Source organism: Hyperolius riggenbachi, chromosome 8, assembly GCF_040937935.1.
Source record: "Hyperolius riggenbachi isolate aHypRig1 chromosome 8, aHypRig1.pri, whole genome shotgun sequence".
Lineage (NCBI taxonomy): Eukaryota > Metazoa > Chordata > Amphibia > Anura > Hyperoliidae > Hyperolius > Hyperolius riggenbachi.
In genome coordinates, this window is record NC_090653.1 from 248287437 (window position 1) to 248306140 (window position 18704).

At 48.1% G+C, this 18704-nt stretch overlaps 1 protein-coding gene across 8 annotated transcripts in view; it reads left to right on the plus strand.

The window, feature by feature from the left end:
* The window catches only part of AK1 (adenylate kinase 1), a 190756-nt gene that overhangs the window by 144516 nt on the left and 27536 nt on the right, over positions 1–18704 (plus strand). For 5 of the 8 annotated variants that reach the window (XM_068248544.1, XM_068248543.1, XM_068248545.1 and 2 more), the window contains one exon: positions 14740–14779. In XM_068248544.1, coding sequence (XP_068104645.1) covers positions 14740–14779 — 40 coding nt within the window. Of the gene's footprint in view, positions 1–10284; positions 10401–10421; positions 10445–13702; positions 13747–14739; positions 14780–18704 lie in introns of those variants that run through there. The other 3 variants (XM_068248550.1, XM_068248549.1, XM_068248551.1) reach the window with 3 other exon arrangements.

Consider the following 18704-nt stretch of genomic DNA (forward strand, 5'->3'; position numbering starts at 1 on the left):
AGCCCCTGCTCACTGGCATGGAAAGCCTCAGACGTTCCGATGTAGTGCATCCTGCGTGGACAGGACAAGAACTGATCTGGTATGTGAAATGCTGCCTTATATACTGCCTAACTATGTAAATTTTTTAGTGCGGTCCTGTCCAGTGAATGTGGGAGTGGACATCTCTCAGGGTGCTGTCCGAGGATGTCCAGAGAAATATTGCTTCTAGATATCCAAAGACTTCTAAATAAGTGCAGAGCCAAGCAGTACAAATCTGTATAAACTAGCTATGCTATGCTCTGCCTCCCACTTCACCTCTGCTGTGTGTCACTGCATCCTCTGTGTCCCCGCTTTGGCTCCTATTTAGCCCCTTAGCTGCTGCTGTAACTCCTCATCTGCTCTGTTTGTATAGAGCAGGACTACAAAAAAATGGCCGACTGTCCACGAGTGTGGACTCCCACGGCCATTTTCTTGTAGCCCTCTCATTACAAACAGAGCAGAGGAGGAGTTACAGCAGCAGTTGAGAGGCTAAATAGGAGCCAGAGCAGGGACACGGAAACTTCGGCGACACATACCAGCGGCTGCCGCGACACATGCGTTGGGAACCGCTGCCTTAAGGTATAGATAAGTTTTTAGACCTCGTTCACATTAGGTGCATTGAGTAATTTGTAAAAGTGCATGATAAAAAACGCATGCATTTGTGCGCGCTTTATTGCGTGTTTCAGTGCATTACGGTGCGCTTTTTTTAAGCATGTTTTGCTTATTGTAGCAGTAGCAGTTGTCAATAAAGCTTTGTTTTCACAAGAGAATGTTTGTTTTTTCAATTAGGGGTAAAAACACATGCGTTTCTATCCCCTTGCATGCGCTTCTATGTGCTAAAAAAGAGGACCCATTCACTTGCATTGATGCGCCCTTTACAGCTCGACGCGCAGAAATGCACAGAAATTGCAAACAGTACGATTTTGTAATGCAGCGCAGCACATAGATGTGAACCAGGCACATTTAATTATATGGGAAAATCAATACCTTGCAGAATGTACTGGGCAATGCACTGTGAAAAGAACGCATAAACGGCACTGATGTGAACGACGTGTGTGTGTGTGCCCACCCCTGTACTCCAGCACCAGCTAACACGGTGTAGTGTCAGAATGGGCAGCCCCGCATATTGGGCAGCCCCGCATGCGCAGTAGGAGCCTGCGTCCCATTAAATTGTGCAGCCACGTAAAACATCCTAAATATCTCCGCTTCCGCATCACGTACACTCCCGAAATTCTCAGGGGAGGGAGGGGACCCCCAGATCTAGCTCTCTGCCGAATTGCAGCCCTCGAGCCCAGCTGGTTCCCGAGACTGATTGCAGCAAACCTATCTCGGGAACTAGCGGGGCTCGGGGGCTGCAATTCGACACAGAGCTAGATCTGGGGTTCCCCTCCCTCCCCTGAAAATTTCGGGAGTGTACATAGTGCGGAAGCGGAGATATTTCAGGTAGATAATGTCTAGCTTCCGACTGAGCATGCGCAATACTCAGTAAGGAAGGCTGCTTCCGGGCTGCCCATTCTGACATTACAACGGCTGTGCTACTGTTCTGCCCCGTCTCCCATATGACATTGCTGGTTGCTGGAGTAACGCACATGACTGTGTTCACGAATGAGTACGCTCCAAGCAACAAGGAAGTGACCCATCCAGAACAGAAGTACTGTCATGCGCCCCAGCGTGAGGTGCGGACAGACTTCCAGGAATGTGCAGAAACTGACTGGGCGGTGCAGTGTCCGATCGTGCTGCCCGGATGCTGTTGTTTTCCCCACTGAGTTATGTGCATGCTCAGTGGCAAATTTAAAGGAATTACATCAAATATCTCTGGAGCCACCCAAAACCCATGGGCTCCCGATATGTTTGTTTGATCCATCTCGGGAACTAGCAGGTTTTGGAGGCTGCAGTTTGGCACAAAAGTAGTTTGGGGGGTCCCCCATCCCCTCAAAATTGGGGGGTGTAGGAGACGTGGCTGCGGAGATATAGCCCGCAGCATAAAATAATAGGAAATCTCGCAGTACAGCATCGTACAGCGCATGCGCGGCAGCACAATCGGACACAGCACCGGCCCATTAGGGAGATGTTGGGGTTGTTTAGTGTCTCGCCTTCAGCATGGTGGTGAGCTCTTTCCCCACCATGGAGCAGAGTCTGTGAGGAAGCGCAAGCTGCGCAAAACGATGGTTGACTGCGTAGTCTGTGTGCGGCTGCAATACCCAGATAGGTGTAACAACTATATATAAACTGTCACCTTGCTTGTCAGCCTCCATTTATCATTGGGAATAAATGAAAGCTTCACATGATTGGTGTCCACGTCAGTTTCTTACGTTCTTGATTGTTGGATATCTGGTAACATGGAGGCACAATCGCTACGTTGCTGTATTCCCTGTGGTTGTATAGCACTAGTCACTCCCACGATACCTGAGTGCAAAGTCTACTTCCTTGTTTGCAAAACCTAAAGAGGAACTCCAGTAAGAATAATGTAACAAAAAAGTGCTTAGTTTTTACAATAATTATGTATAAATGATTTAGTCTCAGTGTTTGCCCATTGTAAAATCTTTCCTCTCCCCGATTTACATTCTGATATTTACCGCATAGTGACATTTTTACTGGTGGCAGGTGATGTCAGTGGAAGGAGATGCTGCTTGTTTGTTTGGCAGTTAGAAACAGCTGTTATTTCCCACAGTGCAACAAGTCTCACACAGTGTGATGTCAGAACCATGGTCCTGACATCACACTGTGGGAGGGGTTTCACCACAATATCAGCCATACAGAGCCCCCTGATGATCCATTTGTGAAAAGGAAGATTTCTCATGGGAAAGGGGGTATCAGCTACTGATTGGGATGAAGTTCAATTCTTTGGTTACAGTTTCTCTTTAAAGCGGACCTAAACTCTGAACTTCCTCTGTGCTCTAAAAGATAAGCAACAGCATAATAATATTTCTTTGCTGTGTGTCTACTTCCTACTTTTTTGGAAGCAGAGATAGGGTTAACATGCTGTGTTGCCAGCTGGGAGATCAAATTACACTTGTGATTAGTCCCAGGTGAGGGGGAATTAGTCTGTTTTCCTTCTGTCCTGTGCAAGAGTTCTGGTCCACTTGAAGTCCACATAGGTGCGCTGCTGCCCCCAGTGTACAGAATGAGAATGACATTCTCTAGGTAGCAACAGAGAGACTGTATGTATAATGGAATATGGCATAGTTCTATAAGCAGCAATGGCAGAGAGTGGTGAGGGTGAGGCTGCAGGGAATTGTCATTAGAAGTGAAGAGAGACAGAAGCCAGGGAGCTGCTGTGTCAGCTAACAGATATTGGGTTTATTCTTTCTCATCTCATTAAATATACATTGGAAGTGCATTAGCCCCTGCTAGGCTGATCAGATACAGCTCATAGCAAGCAGCGAGGCAGAGAACACGCAGACTGACAGCAAGGTAGGCATAATATGGTGATTCATAAGGGCTATTACACTAATGGACAGGAAAGCTGATGTATAGGAGAGTAAAATGGACTTTGTTGACCCGACAGCCAATCCGATTTCCAATGTGTAACCTTAAACACCCCTATTTAATGTTAACTCGCTCCTGACACTTAACCCTAGCCCCCCCCCCCCCATCTAACATTAACTCTTTCCTAGGGTCTGCCTCTGACCAACATCCCCCATCCCCCATTAACGCTAACCCTTGACTTGTATCTCTAACTAATGACTTGTATCCCTGACTTCCCCACTTAAAGGACAACTGTAGCATGGTGGCATAGTGGTTAGTGCTCTCGCCTTGCAGCGCTTGGTCCCTGGTTCAGATCCCAGCCAGGTCAACATCTGCAAGGAGTTTGTATGTTCTCGCCGTGTCAGTGGGTTTCATCCGAGCACTCCAGTTTCCTCTCACATCCCAAAAACATACAGATAAGTTAATTGGCCTCCTCCCCTAAATTGGCCCTAGATAATGATACATGCACTACACGATACATGCATAGATATATGACTATGGTAGGGACTGTCTGATCAGCCTCATGGTCAGTAGAACAAACTTTATTGAGACTTAACATTAACATACAGCTACTTTTATGTTACTGTAGGTGGAGCAGATATATGAATCTCAGTATCCTGGATACTAGATTGTAAACCCCTCTGAGGGACAGTTAGTGACAAGACAATACTCTGTACAGCGCTGCGTAATATGTCGGTGCTATATAAATACTTTAAATAAATAAACTGTAGTGACAGGTATATGCAGGCTACCATATTAATTTTTTTTTAAGCAATGCCAGTTGCCTGGCAACCTTGCTGATCTTCTGCCTCTAATACTTTTAGCCCTAGCCCCTAAACAAGCATGCAGCAGATCAGGTGTTTCTGACATTTTTTTCAGATCTGACAAGATTAGCGGCATGCTTGTTTCTGGTGTGATTCAGGCACTTCTACAGCCAAACATACCAGCAGGGCTGCCAGGCAACTGGTATTGTTTAAAAGGAAATAAATATGGCAGCAAAATATCAGTTGCCTGGCTTTCCTGCTGGTCTTTCATGCATCAGTAGTGTCTGAATCACACAGCTGAAACAAGCATGAATCACACACCTGAAGCATGCAGCAAATTCAGTCAAACTTCGGTAGGAAACTCCAAACACAATCACATTGGTGGAGTAGTTTAGTGCTGTAGGGTCTCACTTCCAGGAACCTACAGTGTAACTAATTTGTATGTTAAAGAGAACCTGAGGTTGGTTTTAAGAATGCCATTAGGACACAGGCTCGTTCTGCATACCATCACCAGCCTCTGTGTCTGTACTGTGTCCCCCCAGGCCCCTCCTGCGCTCTGCTGTCCCCATTAATCAAACCGCCCCGTGCTAGAGACATGCAGCGTGTCGCTAGCAGGCTGTTTACCTCTGAGTGTTTACCCTCCCCGCTGATTGGAGGGAAGAGACGCAGGCGGGGAGCAGCGCTATAGAGGAGGCAGGGGAGCGACGGTGACAGACACTCAGAGGTAAACAGCCTGCTAGCGACACGCTGCATGTCTCTAGCACGGCGGTTTGATTTATGGGGACAGCAGAGCGCAGGAGGGGCCTGGGGGGACACAGTACAGACACAGAGGCTGGTGATGGTATGCAGAACGAGCCTCTGTGTCCTAATGGCATTCTTAAAACTCACCTCAGGTTCTCTTTAAGTCCAAGAATCTAAAGTGGTCTTAAAGGGACTCCGAGCAGTGCAGAAACTATGGAAAGATGCATATCATTTTAAAGCTCTTTCTCCTCTTTCTGACGACACCTAAATCGCCTTTTAGTTTTCTCTATTTTCGGGATTGAAATTGCAGCGGCCGTGATTTTGATCGCGAAAATAGAGAAAACTAAAAGGCGTAGGGCGTAGAATGAAGCTGCTGACTTTAGGAAAAAGTCGCCCTGTGTAATACAATGTAACTATGGAAAGATGGATATCATTTTAAAGCTCTCTTTCTCCTCTTTCTGACGACACCTAAATCGCCTTTTAGTTTTCTCTATTTTCGCGATCGAAATCGCGGCCGCGGCAATTTCAATCGCGAAAATAGCGAAAACTAAAAGGCGTAGGGCGGCGGTTTATATATAACTGGAAAGAGAACGAGAGCTTTAAAATGATATGCATCTTTCCATAGTTTCTGCACTGCTCGGAGTCCCTAAAGGCATAATTTTTAAAATTATCCTGCAGTGCCCCCTTCTGGTGAAATGTATAATGATTTTTTTTTGTTGGTAATCACTCCTAATACAGTAAGCTCTGATATAGTAAGCCTCTAGCTATAGTAAACTTAGTTCTGATTTGTTCTGGCCTGGTTGGCTCCCGCCATATGTGCATGTATAGCGGCAGCCGGTAAGGAAGGAGGCCAAGCCACTGCACATTAGCAGCAGCATGTTTATAGTGTGCTGTGAGCATAGCTCCCAACTGTCCCTCTTTCGCAGGGACAGTCCCTCTTTGGTAGCCCTGTCCCTTTGTCCCTGTTTCCACCTCATTTGTCCCTCTTTCAGGACTTTGTCCCTCTTTCTATGTAAATGTATATATTTCTCTACTAAAAATGTGTTTGGTGGACTCTAAACTTTATTCCCATCCTTTAAACTCATAAATTACTGATTTTAAAATGTTAAAATAAAGGAAAAAGAACCAGGATAGAAAAGACCAGTGTGGTTTGAATTATAAAACAACCTATTTTTCTTATGAAATCTTTATCGTATGTGTGACGGGGGCGTGATTAGGGGTGTGACAGGGGTGTGGCTTAAGTGTCCCTCTTTCTCATCTCAAAAAGTTGGGAGGTATGTTGTGAGTGTGAGCCAGCCAAGAGGAGAGAACAGTGCAGGACAGTGAGCTGGTTGGGAGAGGCCCAAACTCTTTCCTCCCTCCTGAACTCCTACCACCATCATCTCCCTTCCACCACTAGCCAGGTGCAGCGGTGGTGCATGACCCTAATACTGCCAGAGTATTCCTCCTACAGCATTGGGTCCACTCTCTGTCCTTAGATAATAATCCATCCATCCATGCATACATTTGTACAGTGCTTTTCTTCTGTCAGACTCAAAGCATTCAAGAGCTGCAGTCACTGCGAAGTGCTCAAGAGGCCACCCTGCAGTGTTAGGGAGTCGTACCTTGAACTCCTTACTGAATAGGTACTGACCCTTTCCAGGATTTGAAGCCTGGTCGCTCGTGTCAAAGGACACTGATGTAGCCACTGATTTTGCCCCGATCCTTGCTTCCTGATAGAGAGTTCTCATCAACAGGGAAGGCGGTTTAGCTCTAAAGGATGCCCCTGCATTATGGACGCACCAGGTTTAGTAACTTTTTTTTACCTGGTTTTTGTCCGCCACACCGATGTGCGTCTTATGGTCCAAAAGTAATGTTATGTTTTTTCTGCTTACATGGTTTGCTGTAGGGCCTCAGGTCTGTTCCCTTCAAAGGGACTTTTCGATAGCTTATTACAGTAGAATCTTTTTATTGTAGACTCGAAAGGACCAGGAAAAGTAGTTTACTATATTAGAAGTTTACTATATCAGAAATTGTCATACTCAAGCACAAAGTATACTATAGTACTGTATCTTAATTAAAGTAAACCTTAGACGGGAATGTCCGCCACCCCCCTCTGGCCTGATTACTCCCTCACCGCCGGCCTCTGCTGCCTGCAGCCTCCGCAAAACCCTCCAGTCCGGGGCATACTGAGCAGACGCAGTCGGGCTGTGCGCGCTCCCCCGTTGCGCTCACATGGCTGGGACTATCCTGTGCAGTAGTATTGCGCAGGTGCAGAACTCTCCTGGCCATGGGAGTGAAACGGGGGAGCGCGCACAGCCCGACTGTGTCTGCCCCAACTGGACACCTTACCAGGGCCAGTTGCGGAGGCTGCAGACAGTATTTTTTCTCTTCAATACTGCAGCAAGTGAGCACAGACAAGGTTTAAGCTACATCAAAATGCACAGTGCTCAATATGCAGGAATTTGCATGCAATAATCAGCTTTTCAGGGAACATAGGTCTTATTGGTTAACGCAGGTACAGTAATTAGCAGGGCCAGCGCTACCATTAAGGCAAAGGAGGCAGCTGCCCCAGGGCCCCAGAGCTTGTAGGGGCCCCCAGTGGCTACAAGAGGAAAAAAAAAATTCAAATCGGCCTTATAGTTTTTGAGAAAATCGATTTTAAAGTTTCAGAGGAAAAAAAACCTGCCGACTTTAATGGTTAATAGCAAATCCACCTTAAATGCTAGAAACCCTAAATTTGCAGGATATGTTAAGGAGATCATTAGGAATAAGAGGAAAAAACAATTATTCAAAAAGACCTTATAGTGTTTGAGAAAATCGATTTTAAAGTTTAGAAGGAAAAAAGTATACTTTTAAATGCGGTAAATGTAACTTTTAGTAGCAAACCTAACGGTAGTGTAATTTTACATGCATCAAACGAAAGCGCAATAAATTTCCTGACGGGGTTTCCAGGGGGTCCATACGCAGCCGCAGCGCTTTGGCCAGGAATCGCTATACAGCCGCAAAATGGCTGTATGAAGATCCCTGGCATTTTTTCCTATTTTCCCAATTTTTTTTTTATGTTTAGAGTGTGGGAATTTAAAAAAAAAAATATTATGTGGGGTCCCCCCTCCTGAAACTTTTTAACCCCTTGTCCCCCATGCAGGCTGGGATAGCCAGAATGTGGAGCTCCGACCGATTGGGACTTCACACCCTGACTATACCAGCTGCAAAAAAGGCCCCCCAGGTTTATTTTGCCCTGGGGCCCCATTGTTGCTTAAACCGGCCCTGGTAATTAGTGTGCTCTTCTGTCAACATTTCTGAGCAGCCTAAATGACACTGTAGCATTGCAGCCATGCACAAGCAAATCACATGGGACAGGCAATTTCTTCAGTAATCAGGCATTAGCTTGCACAGGAAGTATAGGTATCACCGGCTGGTGCTTTTGAGGTAATCCACGCAGGCCCAGAGTAGTGTGCAGATAGCAAGCAGACTACAAGTGACTGCCAGCCCGCCCACCGACTACAGCTCATGGTTCTCTGACTGACGTTTGATGTATGTGATACCACTTTTCACTATAGTGGATACATAGTACCGCAGGGTCCAAAAAAACAGGTTTACTGTAGCAGAAGTTCTATTATATCCAGGTGTTACCAGGGGTTACTCTAAAAAGCGCCACAGGGTAGAGGGAGAGCCATTGGTTACCACCGCCTGGGGAGAGCAGATTCCTTCTGTGTACATAGGAAATAATGGTTGTAGACAATCTGCTAAAAATAGCGGTCATTTGGGCGCCGGGGTTATGAGGTTCATTTTAGACACTTACAGGAGGGATTAGGGTTAGGCATCTGGGCTCATTTTAGGCACTTAAAGGGTTGGCTAGGCTTTAGGTGCGGGGGATTGTTTTAGGCACTTGGGGAGGGGGGTGCTTTTTCAGGCATTAAGAGGGAAGAGTTAAAGTGAGATTGGATGTTGGTTAGTGCATAGTAAAATACTGGTAATTTAAAGAGAATCTGTAACAAAAAACTAGCCCCTGGGCCTGGGGGGTACTTACCTCGGGAGGGGGAAGCCTCTGGTTCCTAATGAGTCTTCACCCTCTGGGATCCAGCACTGGCAGCCCTCGAACAGTGTCCATGTAAATATTTACCGTCCTGTGCAGGCACGGCTTTCCAATCGGGCTCAGGCGGAAATAGCCGAGCCCAGCCGGGTCTGCTCTACGGCGCAGATGGCTTGCGTCTGCGCAGTAGAGTGCACCCGATTGGGCTCGGCTATTTCCGCCTATCGGAAAGCCACGCCTGCACTGGAGCCGGGAAGGTAAATGTTGCAGGCACTACCGTGCCACAACCGACAGGCTTGTCGGCTGTATTGTCAGGGGCTGCCAGCGCTGGATCCCGGAGGGTAAGGAGGACAGGGGAAGCCTCATTAGGTTCCAGAGGCTAAGGGTTTTTCCATTACCGATTCTCTTTAACCACTTAAGGACCAGGGCTGTTTTGAATGATCTGTGCTGCGTGGGCTCTCCACTAGGGGGATGACCTGCTGGGGGGGTCTGATCGCCGCCGCTCCGTGTGGCCGAGCGGGGGCGGCTCCTCAAAGCCCACCTCCGCAGCGCGATTCCTACCTCTCTCTCCTTCCCTCCCTCCCCTTCGCTCCATGGGCGGTACAGGACGGCGATTCATCCTGCGCCGCCCCTGATAGGCTTCAGCCTATCACAGGGCGGCGATCCCCGGCCAATCAGATGCCGGGGATCGCCGATCTCCTTTATGGCGCTGCAGCGCAGCAGTGCCGTATTGATGTAAACAGCGGGGATTTCTTCTCCGTCTGTTTACAATTAGCCTGCGAGCTGCGATCGGAGGCTCACAGGTTGTTCACGGAGACACCCTCCGTGATCTGACATGGAACGGCCTCCATGTAAAACCACAAACGACCAGCCGCCGCCTATCGGCGTTAGCTGGTCGTTAAGTGGTTAAATTATCTACTTTTCTTTTTATTAGTGGCACCACTCAGCACCCAACTCATGCAGCGGCTCCGCAATATGTACTTGGCAGAACAACGATGTTATGTAAATAACTGGCATGATGTCCCTGCCCTCTTCCCCTTGATTGTATCTCTGGCACCCTGTGGGTCACACGAGTCACACAGCTCATAGGCCACCCCTGGTGCCGGGCATAGAGTGAATATCAGTGCACTGTGGGAACTCTGTGTCTAATGAACAGAAAGGGCGGTTTGGTGTCTGGATAGAGAAGATGACTTGCTATCAGACGAGCACACACAGTTTTTCCTGCCTGGTAGTTCAGTGGTTAATATCTCCGTTCTTCCATCTCCTCCTGCGTCACTCTGCCTCCCATCTTCCTCCGCTGCTCTCGCTCCCTCTGCATGATGTTTTCCACCCCAAACATTATATATCTGCCATGGTGAGGTCCGACCGCCTGCCTGCCTGCCATCCACACACAGGTCTGTCATCTGTCTGCTGAGGAGCTGGGCAAGTATCTGCATAGGTACAGAATGATCTGCATTCCAGGAGGGGTCTTCACTGCACTGCCCACTGTCATCAGGCTTATATAACACGGCAGTGAGCAAAGTGCAGTCTCCCATGGCAACCAGAAATCCACTCCTACTGTTTTGCCATGATTAGACATTAAGATTGATTGGTTGCTTAAGGTTAATGCATTTTGCACATCAGTATTGCTTTTAGTCATTTGTATGTATGTGTGCAGTGTGGGTGGTTATACCTGAGTACATTGGAGCCATAAATAAATGTTGTTTTTTTTATTTCTTTTTATTGATGATTTGATGTCACTCAACGGGGATCAGGACAGGATATTTCGGGTGACATCACAAGGCCAAGGTTGTATAAATGCTTATTCAGCGTGCAGGTTGATGATGCATACTGTTGCAATGCGGGGGGGCAGGGGGACTGGGGCGGAAGGCCAACGGAGCAGCACAGATGTGTCGGCATGCGGAGCGAGTGGCAAAGCTATCAACCATAGATAAAGCAGAGTTGGCGTCACACAGCATGCGGGGCGAGTGCTGAGAACAAAGCCAACACTCGGCCAAGTTGGGGGGGAAGGGGCACGTAAGGCTGCCGGCGCAGCACAGATGTGAGGTCATGCGGCATGTGGGGTGAGTGGCGAGATCAAAGCTATCGGCCATCGATCGGTCAAGTTGGGGGGGAGGGGCACGTAAGGCCGCAGGAGCAGCACATACGTGACATCACACAGCATGCGGGGCGTGTGGCACGAATTGAGCTATCGGCCAAGTTTGGGGGGGAGGGGCACGTAAGGCCACCGGAGCAGCACAGATGTGACGTCATGCGGCATGTGGGGTGAGCGGCGAGAACAAAGCTATCGGCTGAGTTGATCTGTCAGCGCATCGCTTGCTGGGCTGTGGTCTGGGCTGCTCTACAGATGCCGGATTATCGGGAGAAGCGGTCGTTCCCGGACGACTTTAACCTACTGTATGTATGGGCCTTTAGATCAATGTAGTAGCACTCATTTTCATCCGTATTCCATAAAAAAGCTTTGCAAATGCTCAAGTGTTACCCGTACTGTGACACACAAGAATTAAAAAATCATGGCCTAAAATCTGCTTGATAATGGGATTGATTTTCCCAAGTTATCACAGGAAAATTGATCCCGTTATCGATTGGTAGTAGTTTGGACATGTACACACGATGCAACTTCCTGTCAGATTACCCATTGATTGGACAGGAAATTGCATCGTGTGTACCTAGCATTAGGGACTGTCTGTAGTTACAGCTTGGAATGCTGGCATTGTGTACAGCAGGGGTTAATTACAAGAGGCATTGGGGACATATGGTGACTGCTGGAAAGGCTGCCTCTAGAGAGCTGTCACTTCTAGCCAGAGGCACTGGGGAGGATGTGAGACTTATCTGTTAGTGTGCAGTAAAAGCAATTACTAGGTGTAGAATCTAATTAATGGAAGATAATACCAGGACTTTCAATAATTAGCTTAGGTATAATAAGAAGAGGATTGCTTCACTCAGATATACTGCAATGAAAATGCATGCTACACTTTTAAAAATGCAAACACCGCGCAAATGCAGCCAGTGAGGACCAGGCCTAAATCCTGGAACACATATCTAGTTTTGATTGTCCAATTATTGGCCGATTTTTACAGTCTCAACCCAGGGCTAGATATGTTCATTTTACCACCCAAGGCACCAACCCGTCCATTTCCTGTGCTTTTCTTGTCCTGTGCTGTTCTCCCCCATCCTGTAATGTCCTTCACTGCTGCGGACCGGGTCTGTGACTGCTGCCATTTACATGTTTGGCATTTTAACTGCTTGAGTGTGCCAGTGGGTGCCCACCCCTTTGTTCCTGGTGCCCTAGGCCATGGCCTTGGTGGCCTTGCCTCAAATCTGGCCATGTCTTAACCTAGTATGAGAGCTTACCTAAACAATATGTGTCATTCATGGGGCTTGATTCACAAAAGAGTGCAAACTGTTAGCACGGCCGTTTTCGTGTGAATTTTCGCGTTCGCGCGCAATTAAAGGTTTCCGTGCGAAATCATTATCAATTTTGCACGCAAACGCAAATATTCGCACGAAAACTAATGATTTCGCGCGAAACAGTTAACAGTTAGCACTCTTTTGTGAATCAAGCCCCAAGTATTCAAAATCTGTTTGCCCTCATATTACGTGGAGATTGTAAAATTGTCCAGTCATCGACCAATCAAAATTGGATGTGAGTACTAGGTTAACCTCCCTAGCGTTCTGGACGAGCTGTGCTTGTCCAGAGACGCTAGAGGGCACCGCTCAGGCCCCGCTGGGCCGATTTTGATGATTTTTTTTTTTCAAACTCGCAGCTAGCACTTTGCTAGCTGCATGTTTGCCCCGATCGCCGCCGATCCGCCGCTACCAGACCCAGGCTGCGCTTTGGGGTGGATCAGGAGTCCCTGTGACGTCACGATGTCGATGACGTCACTCCGTTCATCGCCATGGCGACGGGGAAGCCCTAAAGGAAATCACATTCAGAACAGGATTTCCTTATGGGCGTGATCGCCGGCGGCGATCGGAAGGGTGGGAGGGAGGCAGCAGAAAGGGGACAATCATGTAGCTAGCGCTAGGCTAGCTACATGATCTAAAAAAAAAAATCGGGCCAAAAAAACCCTCCTGTGGCCATGCGGCCGCGGGGATTGAAACGCCCAGCAGGTTAAAGGTTTGAAAACAACCAGTGGTTCAAACTGACGGAGTTAAAATGAGTCTCAACTTTTATGACACGAGAAATTAGCAAGCATATTAACTGACCTTTAAACCCAATTTGAAAAAAAAATTGGTGCCGTTGGAGTAAATATATGAGACTCTGAGGCTGATTTTGATTAGATATGTGGGGTATGAATCACTTCTTCCATGTACTACCTGGGGTCTTTTTCTGTTTTTCTCTTTTCTTTCTCTTTCTTTTCCTTTTAGTTTCCCTGGTGGTCAGTGGTCCCCTCAGATTCCTTAGTGGCCCAGTAGGTCCATTGGTGGTCTTGATCTACTCACCTCCCCTAGTTCAAGTGGAGAGCAGCTCCCCCTCTTCTCAGATCAGCATCCAGCCTCATACAGCCTAAGTACTGGGTCCCGGCTTGATGACATCATAAAGCTAAGACGCATTACTAAAGGCAGTGTGTTCCTGGAAGCTTGTGCACTGCAGAGGGTGAATGACGATCGTCTGGGGTGAGGAGAGGTGAGAGCCGGTCCACCCCTCCTGCTGAAGCGGTGATCATCAACACTATTAGCGGTGTTCGTAGTGATCATGTGATCAGGATCCAATCAGCAAGGCTCCTGATCAGTGAGGTGAGATGTTAGAGACACTGGGATGTTTGGAGTAGGATTGAGCGACAGGAATTTAGATTGTCTACATAGCTTTACACACCAAAGTACAGAACGTAAGCTACACACTAGACTGGAGTTGCTCATCAGGATTGAGCTCAATCCTGTTGGTGACGACGCGGTGTATAAACTTCATACAGATGCATCCCGCTGCTACAGCCAATGTTTCTATGGTGAGGGAAGGAGTGACAATGGTGCTACACATGATGGAACCCTTGGGGGGTTGTTGTCTAAAGATCTGACAGGTTGGAATACGTCAAGCCCGTAAGGTGGCCATACATCTTTTTGCGACCGATCGACCATCTGATTTGATAACGATTAACGAATGGCATTAAAGTTAGTGCCACAACAAGCATGCCCGATCCATCATTTGGCCTATTTTGGGGCAAAATTGGTCGAATGTATCAATCGGACATACTGAAAAATCTCAGGCTGACGTGGTTGATCATGCATGTGGTGCTAACAGCGTGTGATATCACAAACGTAATGGAACCCCCGGCCACTGTGCCCCCTGTGCATTATAATACCTAACCTGTCTGCTGCCACTATTATCCAGCATTTCACCTTCCGTAGTCTTATTCCATGTGACGTCACACACTTAGCCCCACATGCTATACGCCGTCAGCCACTTGCAGCGACAATGCGGAAGCTGGAGGCCTGGACACTAGTGGTGGCAGCAGACAGGTTAAGTATGTTAATGCCAGGCACCAGGGGCCACATATACAGTAACATTTGGGGGGATGCGGCGAGGTGGCCTTGCAAAGCCAGTTCCCGATATATTTTATCCTGAAATGAATCAGGAATTGGCCTGTGGCGTGTATGGGCAGCCAACAGATCTACCTTCAATCGGAGAGATCTGTCTCTTGATCGATCTGCCCATACATCGCTAGATCTGTGGGCTTCTTTAGTGTGGTCATTTGTGATTATCCCTAAGCAATATCTCTCTTTCTCTTCCAGATAGAGGCTCCCTTCAGCCCAGGTCCTACAGACATGGCAGGTAAGCCCTCCACTCTCTCCCGCGCCTCCTGTCTCTGACTCTCCATCTGTGCCTTTTTAGGGCTGTGTCAGCCACTTTTTGCCACCGATGCCACAATAGACGGGAAGAGGAGTGGCCTTTCCATGGAAGGTGAAAACGCACAGAAGTGATGGGAATCTGTGGCTCTGGTGTATTCTCTCCTCTAGAATGCTATAATAAGCAGGGCCGATGCTACCATAGAGGCAAAAGGGGCAATTGCTTAAGGGCCTTAGAGCTTGCAGGGGCTCCTCAAGGTTTCTCCTCTCCAACTTAACTTTTGCTCCCTGGGGCCCCTGCAGAGTCTTTGGCAGCATAGCGTCTCACCTGTCCCGGTGGTCGAACACCTCTGTCAGTCTGTGGCTCTCACTTCCATCTTTAAAGTGTACCAGAGATGTCAAATTCTAAAGATTTGATACTTACCCAGGGCTTCCTCCAGCCCCCATAAACATGTCTGAGTCCCTCGCCATCCTCCAGCGGTCTGCTGTTCAGCAGCAATCAGCCCTGGTCCAGTCTGGGTCTTCTGCGTCTGCATGGACCTCCCACGCATGCGCAGTAGACCCAGACTGACTGCCAGTTACCGGGACTGATTGGGGCTGAACGGCAGACCACGGGAGGATGGCGAGGGACTCAGACATGTTTATGGGGCTGGAGGAAGCCCCGAGCAAGAATTTGCCATCTCTGGTTTCCTTTAACCACCACTGGCTTCATCGTCTTTGCGACCTGTGGCGTGATATCATGTAATCACGTGTCGGGTCTTGGAGGAGACGTGCCCCAGTAAGGATGAAGTTATGGAAATGCAGGGAGTCATGGACTGACAGAAGAGCACGGCAGCCAGAACAGGAGATATGCAGCCCTGCAGAAGACTGCCCCAGGGAAGACAGGTAAGGAGGGGGGGGGGGCACAACCGCTGGCTCAAGGGCCCTAAGGGGAAATTTAGCCGCTTTCTGATTTGGAGGTGTCTCTCAGGGGTGGCCGCAGATTTATTTTTCCTGGGGGGCCTAATTGTCACTAGAACCAGCCCCGGTAATAAGTATAGCGTGCCTCAGTGGAATGGAATGGGTGTGGCTCGTGGTTGTATATGGTGTTTTATTTTAACCACCCTTGAAATAAAAATAAACCAGAGGTTTGTTTTCACATCTGCTCACAGCCCCGGTTTAGGAATTCCCTTTGCTTTTCTCTCACAAATATTGTTATTTACCTACGATGACATCCTCCACAGCACTTTATAGAGTACACAGTAACATAGCTAAGGAGCTATGGGCCCCAGTGCAAGTTTTACATTGCCTGAAACCCCCGCGGCCGCCCCCCAAGCACTTTATACATAGCAATTGGTACGGCGCACCAAAACCTGCCAAAGACAACCACAGTGTCAGAGGTGCAAGTAGGTGATGGGGAACAGGCTGGGCTGGATTTGTACTTTTTACTGTCCAAGGCCCACTATCACCAGCTGCCCCCTGGCAACAGCACCCTAAACTCTCCCCCCAACACGGAAGGGTTTAGACCAGGAGTCTGAAACTCAATTTACCTGGGGGCCGCAGGAGGCAAAGTCAGGATAAGGCTGGGCCGCATAAGGGAATCAATCAATCAATCAATAGCTCCCGCCAGCCCCCCACCCCCCCGTCCCTTGCATTGATTTTTATTTCAAAATCAAATTCACACTGAAGCGAACTATTTTACCTATTTTACCTTACAGTTTGCTTCAGTGCTCCCATTACAAGTAATCCGCCATGTCCCTGCATCAAAACGAGGGCTGCAGAGCCCCCAAATCGCACGGGGCAATCCGCCGGCATTTCCTGGAAGGGGCAGAGCTTTCAGCTTCAGCTCTGTCCCTCCTGACGTCAATCGCGGCGCATCGCCGCCTCTGCCCGCCCCTCTCACTCTTCCTTCACAGAGGGGGGCGGGCAGAGGCGGCGATGCGCCGCGATTGACGTCAGGAGGGGCAGAGCTGAAGCTGAAAGCTCTGCCCCTTCCAGGAAATGCCGGCGGATTGCCCTGTGCGATTTGCCCCGTGCGGGCCGCGAGTTTGAGACCCCTGGTTTAGACTGTAAGCCCCTTTGAGGACGGTTAGTGACATGATGACAGGGATTAGATTATGAGCTCCTTGGCGAGCGGCAAATTTGATGAGTGACAGGCAGCTCAGAGATCACTGTAAGTCCCCATTCGGTGCCCCTTCAGCCCCCAAGTGCCAGTTCCGGCTGTTGGTAACCACCCTCCGCTATGTGCAAACTCTGTGTTGCTGGACGAATGTTCGGCAGGCTCATTGCAACTGCCGCCCTGCTGCTCACAGCCCGCCCCTTGCTTTCCTGGTGCCCTAGGCCATGGCCTTTTGTAGCCTTGCCTGAAATCCGGCCATGGGAACAGCATGTTAGTGATAACTACTATTCAAGGCTTCTATTGAAGTGATTATTATGAGCACATGACCAATAAAGAGCTAATACTGTGGGTGAGGGGTGGGCCCCTCAGGGCCCTTCTGTACCAAGGGCCCCGATGCAGTGGCAACCTCTGCTCCCCCTATTGCTACACCACTGAGAGTACATGATGATGCCACTAACATGTCCCTCTGTGGGTCTTCTCACACAAGCACCATTCTGTTGTCCCTCCTCCCCTCTGCATTGAACTATACCCTCTGCTATAGCTGAGCAGCATGTTGTGCCCCAACCATTGATCTCATGATCACTGCACGATTGTTAAGAGCAACAGATATTGTGTGTGTGCGTGTGTTAAAAGAGACAAATTAACTTATCAGGAAATCTGAGTGCCTAGAACAAACCCACACACACATGAGGGATGTACAAACTCCATGTAGGTAGTGTCCTGGCCAAGGGTCTGAATCAGGGACTCTAGCGCTGCAATGTGACTGTGCTGTCCACTACATCACCATGCCACCCAGATACTTTAGGCTGGATTTATACTTAGATGCATTGCATTGAGTTGCGTTGCATCCTATTGAAAAAAGCATGCTGCAATGCAACGCATCTAAATGTGAGAATCCAGCCTTAAAGTAAACCAGAAACCTAATAATAGAGGGAATCAGATGTGCTTATGATGCTGGAGGAAACCCTGGGTAAGTATTGATTCTTTCTATTATTTGGTCTCTGGTACACTTTAAGCCTTTAGGATACTGATTTTTCTACCCTGGAAACCTCATTTTAACAGAGCAGTGACCTCTAAAGTACAGTCCACTATGACAGGTGCACTTTAAAGGAGACTGACTGTTTCCTAACAGTGAATAAACAGCCAGAGACCCAGCCTATTACAGAATATCGTGCTGTTTCCAGTTAAACACACAGAATGTTTCCACTCATAATGATGGTTTTGAACTTTTTGTTTTGGGAGGAATGTTAATGGTAACGTCTCCACCCCAGCATAGACCAGAGCCTAATTATAGCTGGCTAAATATGTACCTCAGGAACATGTACCACTGGATACATACAGTACATCCAAATATGTGAGGAGAAGCAGAAGGGGAGGGGTTATAGAAACAGAACGGGAGTAAAATGAAGCATTTTCCCAGAGCAACCAATCAGGTTTTTAGCTGTTGTGTGAAACAAGCATTCTGATTGGTTGAGCTGAGCTATGTACGCACTCTAGACTTTGTTCAGCAGAGCCCATCACAATCATTTCAGCTGAGGAAAATCTGGTGTGTGTATTGTTGGTATAGGAGCTTGCTTCTTCTGATCAGCCTCCCTCCTCCATAGAATGGAACAGGCTGCCCTGCCTGATATTGGCAGAAGTTAATGCAGACAGGGGATGGAAACAGGAAGTGGTGAATAGTGATACCACGTTTATAAATGCGACAATCAGCTGATTAACAGAACAGTGGAAATAATTACAATTTTTCTGTCCATCAGATCGCCACCGTTATAAATAATCCCCTAAAGGTGCCCATTAATGGTACAATTTTTAG